Source organism: Stegastes partitus, unplaced genomic scaffold (assembly GCF_000690725.1).
Source record: "Stegastes partitus isolate 25-593 unplaced genomic scaffold, Stegastes_partitus-1.0.2 Scaffold164, whole genome shotgun sequence".
NCBI classification, from domain to species: Eukaryota; Metazoa; Chordata; class Actinopteri; family Pomacentridae; genus Stegastes; species Stegastes partitus.
Window position 1 is genome coordinate 199,844 of NW_007577895.1, and position 14,612 is coordinate 214,455.

General features: G+C 42.2%; 1 protein-coding gene across 2 annotated transcripts in view; it reads right to left on the reverse strand.

Annotated features, from left to right (window-relative positions):
* Positions 1-5,721: 5,721 nt before the first annotated feature.
* adam19b (ADAM metallopeptidase domain 19b) overlaps positions 5,722-14,612 on the reverse strand; it is a 19,427-nt gene continuing 10,536 nt past the window's right edge. The window contains exons 6-23 of one of the 2 annotated variants that reach the window (XM_008279566.1): positions 13,463-13,658; positions 13,272-13,337; positions 12,862-12,933; positions 12,590-12,756; positions 12,297-12,381; positions 11,892-12,031; positions 10,944-11,121; positions 10,781-10,870; positions 10,215-10,410; positions 9,261-9,369; positions 8,954-9,170; positions 8,699-8,776; positions 8,112-8,220; positions 7,894-8,023; positions 7,705-7,807; positions 7,291-7,617; positions 7,119-7,216; positions 5,722-7,033 (exon numbers count right to left, since the gene is read on the reverse strand). In XM_008279566.1, coding sequence (XP_008277788.1) covers positions 7,027-7,033; positions 7,119-7,216; positions 7,291-7,617; positions 7,705-7,807; positions 7,894-8,023; positions 8,112-8,220; positions 8,699-8,776; positions 8,954-9,170; positions 9,261-9,369; positions 10,215-10,410; positions 10,781-10,870; positions 10,944-11,121; positions 11,892-12,031; positions 12,297-12,381; positions 12,590-12,756; positions 12,862-12,933; positions 13,272-13,337; positions 13,463-13,658 — 2,368 coding nt within the window. In that variant the 3' untranslated portion in view covers positions 5,722-7,026. Of the gene's footprint in view, positions 7,034-7,114; positions 7,217-7,290; positions 7,618-7,704; positions 7,808-7,893; positions 8,024-8,111; positions 8,221-8,698; positions 8,777-8,953; positions 9,171-9,260; positions 9,370-10,214; positions 10,411-10,780; positions 10,871-10,943; positions 11,122-11,891; positions 12,032-12,296; positions 12,382-12,589; positions 12,757-12,861; positions 12,934-13,271; positions 13,338-13,462; positions 13,659-14,612 lie in introns of those variants that run through there. The other variant, XM_008279567.1, reaches the window with a different exon arrangement.

The following is a 14,612-nucleotide window of genomic DNA, read 5'->3' on the forward strand; positions in this document are numbered from 1 at the left end:
CTTGTGCATCTGCATGACAAATGTTTACAATAAAGATACATGTCAAATAGTCACCGGAGTGTGATTGTCGACATTTTTTTTGGATCAACAGAAGAAAAATACAAACAGACGACAGCAGCACAGATGTGTGATGTGATTCAGGTCACTCTTGAATATAGTTGTGATTGAATAAATCAGTGAGTCTTAATAGAACAGATCACACACGTCTCCTGCTGACATGCGGTCATTAAGTGTGTTTTCAAAAGGGCATTCCTCAGTATTACCAAGGGTTCCAATTAGAGGAGAGGAGCTTTTGTGTGAACTGGGCTGTAGTTTCAGCGGACTCACCTCTGTGTGAGTCTCATAAGGAATTCTCCTCTCATTGATCTGAATACACATGATAGGTCAAAACCTCGCAGTTAAAGGGATAAACACCATGAGTGGAAATTGTGCCTCAGCTGAGCTAAGATCGATTTGTCTGTCTGCTGTAAAAGCAACCCGCCTGCGGTGAATATTCCATCCCATTTGGAAATAAATCTCCTGTTCTCTCCCGTGAAGGACCTGCACTCCCAATTTCACATGCATTTAAGTTATAAAATGTCTGTAAAAAGCAAAAGGAAAACAGAAGAAAATTTAGGATGTAGTCATCCTATAGTTGCCTAACACCTCTTTTTTTTTCTCCTCTCTCCCCTCCCTTATGACATTTTCCTCTCATTAATCATTTATGTTGACCTTTTATCGCCAGAGGCAAGTACCTCAATCAGAGCAACACTTAACTATATAACCCACCATCAGTCCCAGGGGTAGTGACCTGGCCATGAACACCGAAGGCAAGAAAGCTATGCACTCATTATTGGACCGACATTTTAACCTTCACTGTTAAACCAGAGACATTATGTAAAGCAATACCACAAAAACACTGTGACTGAGCCCTAATGATAGTTGTTTAAATACATTAAGTGGCATTACTTCCAGCCTTTAATCGGGACACCTCTGGCTCTGGCATTTACTCTGATAAATGGGCATGTAAATGTGCATTTGTGGGATTCAAGAGGAACTGCTAATCGCTGGCGGGGAAGCGTTACAAACCACACTCTCCCATATCTGAGACAAATTAAACGCCTTTTAAAGCTTCTGCATGGCACACCAGCACAACCTCGTTTTGCCTGATTAGTGCAGGAACGTGACCACACCTCCACCTGAGAGTTCCTTTGCTCACTATGCACCACTACTGACAGGTGCAATCATTTACAAAAAAAAAACCACATCAATCAAACTGCAGTTTTGGAATCATAAACTTCACAAGACTTAACATAAAACATTTTCTGTAGCTGCTTCACCACTACAACTAATAATTTACTGTATTTTTGTGCAGCTGTGGGAGCTCATCCACTTTCATTTATACACTGCAAAGTGGAGCAGCATAATGTGCACACTAAAAAAGTAATGCATTTTCAGTGTTTTAAGTTCACTTAATTTTGTTGCACACTGTATTTTTTTTTTTAAAGACAGTAGCCTACGTACACCATCCCAGCTGTTTTCACTTAATCTGCCTGATTAAACAGCCACCTCTCCACGCTTCAATTAGCTTTGTTGCACCTATTACTTCACCTCAGACAGAACAAGTTAGATTCATCACTGAATGTGTTTGAAATCATGCCCTGGTCTTGTTCACAATAAATAAAGCAGCTCATTGGATAAATTAGCATCTTATTTATGACAATGAATATATAAAGTCACCATTATTGTCCACCACCACTGACAGATGTAGGTAGATGAGGCATTTTTTCATCCCCCTATAAGAATAATGACACTACAAAGCAGCAGTGAAAAGTAAAACTACAGTCACTCAAATATAATACTTAGGTACAGTTTTGCACTTTTTGTACTTAAGTATTTCTATTGAATCCTACTTTGTACTTCCACTTTATCACATTTCAGAGAGAAATATTGTATTTTAAACTCCACTACATTTATCTGACAGCTTTAGTTGCTTTTAGATTTCACACAATGGATAATATACCACTTTTCTTTTTTCTTTTCTTTTTTTAAAAAAAAAATATCACTGTCAGAGATTCAGCCAGTGTTTTCCAACCTTTTTGGCTTCTTCTGAATCACATTTCTTTGTCAACAACGCCACCAAATCTTATTTTTTTCCTCTGAACTTTTCACATGGTGTAATTTAATATATGTTCAAATGATCCAACATCTCACCAAAAATTAAATATGAGAGAAAAAGCCCCAAAACTAAAACAAACTTTTTTCTCTCCTATGTCATTAATCTTCTACTTATCTGATGTCCCTGTATATAAAACTATATATAAAGTAGTTCAAACGAGCTCCACCTGCAGCATTAGTAGCATGCTGCTGACTCATTGATGCTTTAGTCTTGATTACATATTGAGATCATATATAAAAATATATCAATTAGAGAGACTGAACCTATGTTGGCTAATACTTCGATACTTTTACTTCAGCAGGATTTTAACGGACTTTTACTTGTATCGTAGTATTTTCATATTGCTTTATTGCTACATTTTCCACACCAGAGGATCTGAATACTTCTTACAATTACTGCTATACACTGCATGCATTTTCTAATATATGCACTACGTAGCAAAAAAATGTGGATTTTGGTGATTGTGTGTGTTGCTCTACACAAATAGAGTCATCACAGTGATTATAAACACCTGTGCAGGTGTGAAGGGTGACACAAACCTTTATTAGAGGCAAGTTGCAGTGATTCCCAAGTGACACCTCTCCAACTGAAATGCACCATTTAGTCTTCCTCAAATGTATTCATAACCTTCCATTAAAGAAAAGGCAAAATTCACAATCGTCACTCAAATAACTAGAATCTGAAAAAAAATAAATAAATAAAAATTTGCTAAATTATAATTTGGTGAAATAAGACATCCCTTTTGAATTGTGGTTGAAAAGAATAATTAAAAAATAAAATTAAATTGTCCGGGACAAATTAGAGCACTCTACTGATGAGCAGTGAGCCAGAATACCTGTCAACAGGTGCAGAAGTCTGATAGAGAGTTACAGAAAACACTTGATTGCAGTGATTGGCTCAAAGGGTTGTTCAACAAAATATTAGTTAGTCCCATCATCCATCCATCCATCCATCCATCATCTATACACCACCCAATCCTCATTAGGGTCGTGGGGGGGCTGGAGTCTATCCCAGTCGACTTAGGGCGAAGGCAGGGGACACCCTGGACAGGTCACCAGTCTATCGCAGGGCTACACTTAGAGACAGACAACCAAGCACACTCACATTCACACCTACGGACAATCTAGAATCACCAATTAACCTCAACATGTTTTTGGACTGTGTGGGAGGAAGACAGAGAACTCGGAGAGAACCCACGCTGCACGGGGAGAACATGCAAACTCCACGCAGAAAGATTCCGGACGCGAACAGGCGACCTTCTTGCTGTGAGGCAACAGTGCTACCAACTGCGCCACCCTGCAGCCCCAGGTCCCATCATGCTTGTTTTTTTGTTTTTTGTTTTTTTTTACATTTTTATTTATTATTACTTTTGTCAATTTTAACTCATGTCAGTGACGGCTGTTTTTTTCCCTTCTTTAATAGGAGGGTATGAATAAATTTGAGAACTGCACGACTATAGTTTAGCAATTTCACATTATGTTTTGTTATTCTAACTGTAGCAGTGTGCACATTTTAATTCCTAAAACCTTTAATAGAAGTATTAGTTAGACTTGAGGCTGCTGCAGCAAAGAACAGGTCTAATAAAAAAACAACTTCAATCAATGTAAAGAGACAATAAAGAGCCAGATGATTGCCTTAGGATTATTAAGGACTAAAATCAGGCTGATTGAGAGGAAATCGATGAAAAGAAATCAGCGACATAATCACCGATACAAGTGTAAAAACAACTCGGTCTTAATTAGGTCATTATAGAAGGCAGGGGAGCTTCCAGCAGGTGAGAACCTCTCTTTACTGCCCTCCCGGCTGTTTCCCCCCTCCCGCTGGGAGGGGAGGCGGGGGTGTCACCCCTCCGTTTCATCCCTCAGCCAATCATCATCTCTAATAAATGAAACTCCACAGGAAGTGACATGCTATCTAACACTAATTATGCTCAGCAGGAGAGACTGGCTGCAATTAAGCCACATGCTGAAGCCTTTGCCTTCCAATGGCTCGTCTCCCCCCCTGAGTCACAGCCTCCATCACCTCCCTTTGGTCCTGTGGAAGATCACCTGGCTCTAACGTCTGCAGAGAGTCAACCAGGAAGTGTATGTGTGTGTGGGGAGAGGGGGGTTGTTTTTGTATAGGCTGGTTCAGGGGGCCTGGCCCTGGTATTTAACAGTCTATTGATTAGAATAAATCTGAGAGCTTTCATCTCTGTGAAGGATGTGGAGATCTAAAGGGCAGCCACCTTTCAACATTTCCAGCAAGAGGGGTTGTCATTTAAACTTATACATGCACTGCTGATGGGGAGGCACGGCTCAACAAATTTAAGTGTGACACCTTTGCATTGACGGACAGCTGTCTATTTGTCTATCCGTTCGTAAACGATTAAAGGAATAGTGCTGGTAAGAGTTTTAGTGTCTTTCAGCTCATTGTTTTGGTTTTACACTGATTTACGTCACTCTCTCTTCAGGGAGTTTTCAAACACAACAAGCAGCTATTTACTGTAAAGAAACCTGCAGTCAGTTCAGTGTGCACCACCGGTTTAACACCAAACAGCATGAATGTGGCTCTTTGTGCATGAGTCACCGTAACACTATAAAACACCCTAAAACTGTGGTGTGCTGCTTTATCAACTTGGTAATGTGGTTTTGTGTCAGTGTGTCAATGTTGTGTTTCCCGGTTGCTGTGCTGCCACCAAGTGGGCAAAATATAAAATAAAATTTAAAAAAAACTAAAACGAAAAAGTTTAGCTTAAAACATTCAGATCCAACATGCATCAACTGTGAAAAAATAAAATAACATCTTTAGGATAATTGTATCATGACTGCTTGTGATTGATTATTGTCAGTCAAACTGTGGCCAGTTTAAGCATGGATATGCACAACAAACATTTAAAAACTATAATTATTTTATTTTTATTACTTGTATTATTTTTTTTGTGTCTTTTATCATCTCTGCGAATCTCTTATTTTTATTTTTATGTCCTATGTGTTTTCTACTTTACTTTAAACTGCATTTGATTTTTGCTATATATAAAAAGCTAATTAAAAGAAAGAGTAGCAGAGATAGAGAAAGTGCATTTTACACCTATTTTAAGCATGTTAGCATTATTTATCTCAACCATTTTTAAAAAAAAAAGGAAAGCATGTCCTTTGAAATCAAAGTGTTTGATCAAATATTTACTGACCATGAGTTCCAATACAATTAAATACTGTTTACCTCAACTTTCACACTCTTGCATTTCTGCCAGAAGCAGACCTTTTTGCTGTATTAAATTCTCTGAAATGTTCTCTCCAGCTCAGAATTTCCCAGAATATACACCAAGTCAGCCATCAACTTCAAGAACTGAGCGTTCACTTGCTGCCTAATGTATCCCACCACCGACAGGCGACATTATGACGAGAAAATGAATGTTATTTACTTGCCTGTCAATGTGAAGTTCTGGATGGTCGAGTCCCTTCAGCTCTCCTGTGTAATAAATGGTGGAAAAGTTTCAATGTGCAACTCATGCTACTATTACTGAGAAACCATTGGATCCTGTTAGATGTTAGTGAGATCATAAAACATATTGACAAAACACACTCAGTTAAAAAGTCTTTTTATTTTCCGACATTTGAGTTCCAGTTTCAGACACAGGGCTGCACAGCCCGTGTGTTTGCATAGGTCTGATAATAAGGTCAAACATGGCAGCTGACACACTGTATTTTCATATTACAGATTCCATATTACAGATCACAGTTCCCAAAGCTGTCAAACAGACGAAGGTTTTCAGAAGTACCTTATAATAATAACAACAATAATGATGAAGCCAAATTGATCACTTTACATTACCTGCAGTCATACAACATGGCCTTCTCAGATAGACGTGTAGCATCACGGAAGTTTGGTCAAGAGGGAGCTGGATCAGTTTTAGTAGCATATTTGGACATATGTACGACATGATTAGAATTTCTGGAGCAATTTAGGGATGTTGAACTGATACATAAACAAAACTACGATTCATTTTCGCTCCTAACGTGAGATGATCTAAAACGCTGCCTTAGATAAAGAAAATTTCATCATTGATTTGCCAGCGAGAGAACTAAGAAAAGACACTTTAATCTTCCTCCTAGTAGGTACTTTGTGTGAAGACAATATGATTTTTTAACAGCCACCTTTAGGCCACTAAATGACTGTTACAAGTGCAACACCACAATAAAAAAATAATGAAAATAAAAATCGTATAAACTGAAAAAAATCCCTCACATCTCCTGCTACACATCAGACACGTTTCCCTCATCAATAAGCGTATACTTACAGCATGCGTTTAAGGGCTTTCACTGGTTACCGTTAGTCCAGTTCCAACCCATTACTATCCCATTTTTATTCACACACAAGAAGCGTAAGAAACTTCACTACTGGCATCTTTTCTTAATATAAGATATCCCTTTATAGCTGATGCGCTTTAAGAGGCACCGTGTTTGGTACATAGGCTGCACTGTAAACATTCATTTTTCTTTGCTTTGCGAATAAATACTCCCGGAGCAGTGCATCAACACTGCTGTCGAACATTTTCACATTTCCATCGATATCTCAGACGATAAAATAAGAAAAAAATTCACAGCTCTGGCTGCTTCAAGTGAATAAAGCGCGACACATGTAAGGCTATTTTACAAAACACTGATGAAGCCTAAATCTTAGACTTACAACATGCTCATTGTGATCGTTGTGTAGCTTGCGGTAATCGTATAATTTTCCCCACAATGCACATCAGTGTAAATACAGTGTCAAGTATTCATCTTATTCCACAGTGCCACAGTTTTGCAGCTAGCTGCTGAAACGACAGCGTGAGGCAGTGCATTATTGGATGTAAGTGGTGGTCCCCAGTGCCTCCCTGAGCTCTAAGCTTAGGCTCTAGAAAGAAGAAAAAGAGAAGTTACTGAGGAGTTTCTGTAGCTAGACATCAGGGGGACCAAAACATAAATGCCAAATAATTTACCTGTTTGGCTTTTTCTGTCCAGCAGATGGAGCCAAAGCTGCTTTTCCTTTCTGCAGGGCGTTAGCGGTCACCTGCAGGCCTTTCACATGTTGCTGTTCCTACAGAAAAATGACAAGTTAGACATTTTGCTGGTTTCTGTCTTTACATAAAAATATATCCAAAATGCATTCACCCCTGATGGTCTGTTGACAGGACAAGGCGGTGGAGGTCTGCTTGGGGGGTCCGGTCGGTGTTTGGGTATTGCTGAAGGCTGTGGCTGGTTTTTGGAATCCAGGGAAGGTCCTGAAGGAGGAGGAGGAGAAGCCTGGGCAGACTTTAAAGGAGAAGGAGTGTAATCCTGAGGAGAGTATTGTCTCTGAGTAGGAGCTGCGGGCGGCGGCGTTTTCTCTTTTTGCTCGGCAGCATATGCTGGTATCGGAGGAGGCTTCACTGCTGGACGGACGATGGCGTGTCTGGGCCGAGCTGGGCAGGACGGGCTCGGGCGAGGAGAGGACTTCCCCTGTAGGAGAGCGCAAACATGAAATTGAATGACCTTACACTGTAGTCGCATCATCACCTGTGTAGTGCACTGAGTGGGCTTCATTACCAGGTTGTCCGAATCTTGTTTCTTCAGTAAGAATGTTGGGTTGGTGTGACCGTTGACATTATCGTCTGTGTACAGAGGCTTTCCCTCAATAGGTACCGAACAGCTGAGGATTAAAACAGAGTTAGACACAGAAGTAAAGCCCCAACATTCATATTTATTATTAGTGTTCAGAGCCTTAGAATGACTGACTTTGGCACTGGCGGTGGAGCAGATGCTTTCAGTGGGCGCAGTTTGTGTCGGTAGCAGCACCAAAGTCCAACAGCAGCCAAAAGCACAAAGAGAGCCAGAGGCAGAACGAGCAGGACTGGAAGGAGACTGCCTTTGGGAATAAAAATAAACACGAGTCAGAAAACTGAGTGACTCTTAAAGGGGAATCTGTCAAGTTGTTGCATAGAAACGAGTCTCACTGTGGCTGATGACGGGTCCACTGTCCACGCTCCCTCCTGACCCCTTCTGGTCACACCGGGGAGGAGCCCAGCCCGGGTCACAGTGGCAGTTGTGGTTGTTGTTGCACAGCTAGAAAGAGAAGAACAGAGCTGGTGGAACATTTTGGATATATTACCATTAAAATGACAATATCTAGGTTTGTGTTTTTCACACTGTCATGCAGGCGCACAACTAAATGCACCACAGAGGCACTTAGGCCTCGTACTTAGGTGCAATTCTTCAGTTTTTGCTGCTACATTTTGTATTTAGATTAAAGAGCAACGCTGTAAATATTTTCCTGCTGCACAAAAGGCACTTTTACTCGTTGCTTTAACTACATTTTGCTGATAATGCTCCTTAAGCAAGGTTTTTAAATGTCAGACTGTGATTTGTGCTGTGGTATTTTTAGATCTTTTTGTTTCTATTTTTAATTAGGCAAGTGATTTTATTAGATCGTGCACCACTGCTTAGGCTGCCAGCTTTCCATAACTGCAGGCGAGCAGCCAAATCATTCCCACAAGTCCAGAGAAATCCGTCACAGTAACATCCCTGCTGCGACACAACTCACTCCATGTCCGTGGCACTTGGCGTTGCACTCATCGGCTCTCAGAAAAGATGCATTGCGGCACTCTCCGTTAAAGCAAATCTGTTAATATAAGAGGAAGGACGTTAGAGAAGTGGTCAGAGAAGCATAACTTAGTCAGCGTCCAGTGGAAACATCATCAATCGTCTTCACAGGAGCAGCAGAATTTACTTCATGTTAATTACAAAGGCTTGCAAATGAAAAAGATGCTTCTAAAATCTTCTCTGAGAATTCTCTCACCGAGTCCACACCACACTTGGTGCCCGTCATAACCAGGCCTGGATCCAGAGTGTCGGTCTGTGGCTCCTCGTCCCCCTGGCCAAGCTTGTACACGTGCGTCCCCAGACATTGGAATTTCCTGCTGCCCACACTGACTGTGGTTTCTATGCGAACTGCGTTGTTCTCAATGGGCTTAGCGGCAGAAGCCAAACACTGGATCTTCCCACATGTAGCATCCCTGCCACGTAAGGAAATACAGACGCACTTGAAATGAGGGAGAAGTAAATACAAGTGAACAGAGAGCGTGTCTGAGAGTTCTGGTCGTCACCTCTCCTTGCAGCTCCTGTATTTTCCCTGCAGATCTTTGCCACAGTTCCCGTACATGTCTCCGGCTTCGTTTACCTTCTTAAAGCACAGGTCAGGGGCCGGACGGCCATCTGTGGTTTGAAGAAAGAAAATGCAAAGAAATATATAAATGCATCCACACACAGTAACACACACACATGAATGCATGCACAGTGTGTTATGTGACCACCTGATGGAGACCAGATGGCATCCCTTATGGTTCTATGTGGCTCCTGAGGTACTACAAAGGCTCTCCAGGAAAGCTCGGTCGCACCATGAATATGGACGCTGTCCAATAACAATCCCTAATCCTGTGAGCCACTGAGGACTCGTCTTTAACTCCATCCAGGCTCTCTGCTTCAAACGCTGACTATTTAACCCCTTTAACATTCACCCCCGTTTTTACCAAGAAGACTAAAGGCTTGGAGGCATTTTGCTCATTGGACTCCAGAACAGTGGGCAGCACACAGTAATTCAACAAGTATGAGCGTGACAGAAAAGGTAGGAAGCTACGGTTTTTCCATGCAGACATTTTTACTACAAAGTGAGGAACTATTTTTGCCGAGGTCTTGGTGTCCTAAAAGCGTTTACGTGGCTTTAATCGTGAGGTTTTGTGCTAATGAATGATGTGCAGTTTGTCAAATATTCAAAATACAGCAGCAGAGTTTTCACTCAGTCTGCATTTGAGCCAATGAGAATTTAACAGCTTGGAAAATGTAATGTGAAACTGTTCAATGGTCAACATTATATATATATATGTTACCAATAACGCTAATATATGGTGCAGGTAAGGACAGACATACCCAATAAACCTGAAGCTAAGTATACTACCTACCTACCTATAGTACAAAATATATGCCACATGTGAATACAAATGGAGGTTATATCCCATTTTGGAGCCACAGATTTGCAGCTGTTGTGCATCCAGTTTACCCACCTCGTCCCCAGAGGGAGCGACACTGCTGCTCCAGGGTCAGACACATGCCGGTGTAGCAGTACGCCTGCCCACCTGCACACGCTGAGCCGTCCACCAAGTAAAAGTTAGCAGGACAAGACTCTGCCTTTCCGTCACAGTACTCGGGCAGGTCACACGGCCCCGAGGGAGCGCGGCACAGCACACCTGGGCTCTTCAGCTTCACAGCGAGAGAGCAGGAGAGGGGGAGAGAAAAGGAAGTATTGTATTCCTGTTTATTATGTAAAAAAAGGAGCGTTAAAGGTTGGTGTGGGGTGATTTAGCACTATATCAGCCCAGATGGTTTCATTTTTATGTCAGGAAAACATATTGCCAAAAATAATTGTTACTTTAGTGTTGCTATTGTCCCACAAGTGCAATATATCAGACTGAGTTAATTACAGTTAGATCAAGTAAAGGTAACAGTGTGCCTTATTCTATTTAAAACAGAAGCAGACAAACAATCTCCTGGTTAGGACAGGCACAGGAGATTTATAGGAGGTAGGATTTTGGTGATTTTTGTCTGCATGAGCGCCAACATCAGATTCTACCTTGCAGTCCTGACAGCAGACTCCATGGGCGCACTCAGCTCCGGCTTTCAGGGTGCAGTTGTTGGCGTTGCAGCAGGGACTGGTGCACTCCTGTACAGACAGAGCGGTAGAGTGTAGAGTCCTGATAAAAACAGCCAAACACTGCACACAGACAAACACTGACCTCTTCTTCTCCACAGTCACATTCTTCTCCATCCTCCAGGTAGCCGTTACCGCAGCGCTGCCCTCCGTACATGGCTCTGGTGTTTGGCAAGTTGAAGAGACACTTGCCTCCTCCGGAGCTCAGGTAGCTCTTCAGCTCCTTCATGTTACAAGCATTAAAGAGGCGTGGAAATGGATGCCTGAGCAGAGGAAGGGAAGGATCACTGATATGAATCAAATCAAGTCAAATTTCATGTTTCAGATTCATAGTTTATCTTGAGACTGTAATTATCTTCATGCAAGGAATTAGTGTAGGGATGCTCGATATTAAAATTTCTGGACGATACCGATATCCGATACTTAGATTTCTGATATCGCTGATAACCGATATTACCAATGTCAATCTTCAATTTTTGTTCACACTGAAAAATGAGTATAAATAAGCACTGTGAGAACGTGAAAACTATTCAAAAGAAGCCCATACCAAATTAGATCACATAGTCTTCTTATTACGTAACAAAAGTAAATCATATTTGAATAAATTTAACATTCAAGTCCAGAACCATGTAAAAACATCTGTGAAATAGCAGCAGTATCAAATGTAGAGACGAAGGCGCTAATGTTAGACCACGGGTGTCGAATCCTGGTCCTCGAGGGCCGCAATCCTGCATGTTTTAGATGTTTCCCTCTTCCAACACACCTGATTCAAATAATCAGGATCATTATCAGGCTTCTGCAGAGCTTGATGATGAGCTGATCATTTGAATCAGGTGTGTTGGAAGAGGGAAACATCTAAAACATGCAGGATTGCGGCCCTCGAGGACCAGGATTCGACACCCCTGTGTTAGACAGTCACCTGCTAAATTTGTTCATCAGACCGATACCGATATATGGGAAAAAAAACACTAATATCGGCCGATACCGATGTGGTCGCCGATATATCATGCATCCCTGAATTAGTGTATATTACCCAGTAGCAGCAGCCATAATACAGCCTCCGTCTTCTGCTTTCGCCTGGCAGCAGCCTGCAATGTCGTGACTCATACCGAAGTTGTGGCCCATCTCGTGTGCCATGGTGGCAGCAACACCGACTGCTAAATCTGAGTGGTCCTGTTCAACAGAGGAGTGAGGTGAGTCCTAAAGATGACTTTAAAATTAGAACAAATCAATGCATTTTGCTATCATAAGATGCACACTCATGTGGTAAAGGAATTTTAAAAAATCCAAAAACCTAAATTAAACAGCCTTATGTGACCATATTTCCACTAACTATCAGATTGCAAGTGGATAATTCTTGCTGGACAGACTATCTTGATTTACACAAAAAGCTCAACATGCACATGAAGGAGAATTACTGTTTGTTTACGTCTCTCACCGTGTTCACTCCGCCAGACTGGTAGTCGGAGCACATGGCTTTGAGAGGTGCCAGCCCGATGGTGGTGCCCTGGAACGGCCTCCCCCTGGAGACAAGAAGCAGCACTTGTAATTAGTTCCAATTGGACAACAGCCCACTGGGATACCACTGGTGTCCATTATTGTCTTACACAATGAAGATTGAACCAACTGAGCGATCTTCCCCACGGGACTGAGGGGGTTTAAAGGAAACAGGAGGAGGGGGAAGAATGACAAACGGGAAGGCTACTGGGAGATGAAAGAAGAGTGACTGACGTGATAAGCTGAGCGTTGTCGTTGGGGAGAGCGTGGAGCTGTTTGCGTCTCCAAGACAGGAACGCTGCCAGGGTGCCGTGTGGGTTATCAGACACGCTGATCATGTCCTGGCTGGTCCAAACCTCTAGACCGATTAACGCCACGCGAATACTCAAAGCCTTGTAGTACTGTTGGCATGGACAAAAACAGAGGGCAGAAATTCATTAGTCATGACTAAAAATAGGTGTGATGAAAGCCAGTGTGTGGTTTTGACGTTTCACACCAGATGTTACCTTGTCAACCAAGTTGGCAGCTTCTAGTAATTTTAGTTTGGTCTTCTCGAGATCGCTTTCGTGCTTCTCAAACTGCAAGCAACATAATCCACAGAGTTAGACAACCAAACACACCTACAGTTTCTTTCCTGCCTACCCAAAAAGGGGGACTTCTCACACTTTAAATAACGACAGGATGTGAATCTGGGCTTTATATTTACATCAGCTGTGTCTAAATGCAGATGGTAGGTGCAATTTCCTGAGTACGTTCTTTATATTTAAGTTTATTAGCAGCTGTAAAAGGTAGAAACATACCATATGCATAAATAAAACTATATATAGTGTAACTATAAATGATGCCATCTTCCCATCCTGATCTTGTGATAATCAATTCCGCTCACACTTCTGATGTCACACAACTGTATCCTCACCTCGGCCTTGTCCGCCACTATCAGAAGCTCCACATACTTCATATTTTGATTTAGTTCCCTTTTCTCCTGAAAATGGAAACAGAGCAGCTCAACAGAAAGAAATTAAATGCAGGGCTAACATCCTCACACTTAGTGCAGAGCTTGCAAAGCACATCCGGGAGGGTGTTGCCGTTTGTCCTGCCTGAACTCACCCTCCGCGGTGACATCATTCCATGGAAGAAGTCATTAAGCCTGTCCTCGTGCTCACTGTTGCCATGGTGATGGAGGCAGCTACCCCCGGGTAGGTGGAGGCTCTCGGCTCTGAACACTGCATGTTGCTGAGCATCCGCGGAAGTAGGAAGAGGCTCTATCAGGTAGCTGACGCTTGCGTTCAGAGAAATCAGTCCCCTGGGAAAACAAGAGGCACGACTGATGGTTCCATCCGAACAGCATAAAGGAATCAATACACATCAGTGATCCTGCTGTCATTCTGTCAGCCTGTCGCAGCATACTCTCTTTGCAGACATTGTCGTTAATAAATCCCTAGTCTTTTGAGTCTTAAAACATACTAATAAACACAAGTTCTACATAATACTTTCAATATGAAACATGGGAAAACCATATGGTTGCATGTAAGATCTTTTTCTTTTTTTAATTTGGCTGCTGTGATTTTACGGATGGGAGCAGAGGGACGAGTGTCTCAGGTGATTTACTGCTGTTTATAAATGAAGATCAGCTGAGACAGACACAATCCTCTCAGTCCACTCAAAAGCGCAGACGCCGATACACAAACACACGAGCGCACACAAAGCAGCGGGTCACGCAGCTGCAGAAAACATCTGGAGAAGTCAGGCGCCCACATGTCAGTGTCTCTCCATGCTGCGTTGGCATTCCTCCAGAGAATCTACATTAGTAGGAAGATGTATTCATTCAGTCGCCCTCCTCCAGATGCAGAGCAATGACCTCGCGAAAAACACATATGGCTACGATTTCTGTCAGCGCTCGCTTGTTCCTCCTCTGCTGCCGGTCTCTCTCTTCTCTCTGAGTGTCTCCGGCAGGAAGCGTCAGCTGCTCTGGAGCCACGTCGGGAGAAAACACAGGATCTCCATACTGGGCTGGACTCAATGAACTAACTTTGGAGCCAATGACCTACTAACCTACTGGGCTGGATGAGATACTGCTCACAACTGTTTCCTGTCACCTTATTTATTTAGCCACAGTTTGATCACAGGCCTGACAGTTGTGCAGGCTTTGGATACAACATATTTGACTTAGAAAATCAGCTTCATGGACTCTCATAATGCCAAAGTCCAACCATATATTTTAACAAAGCTGATGCAGGCAATTTTTTGTGAGGCATAA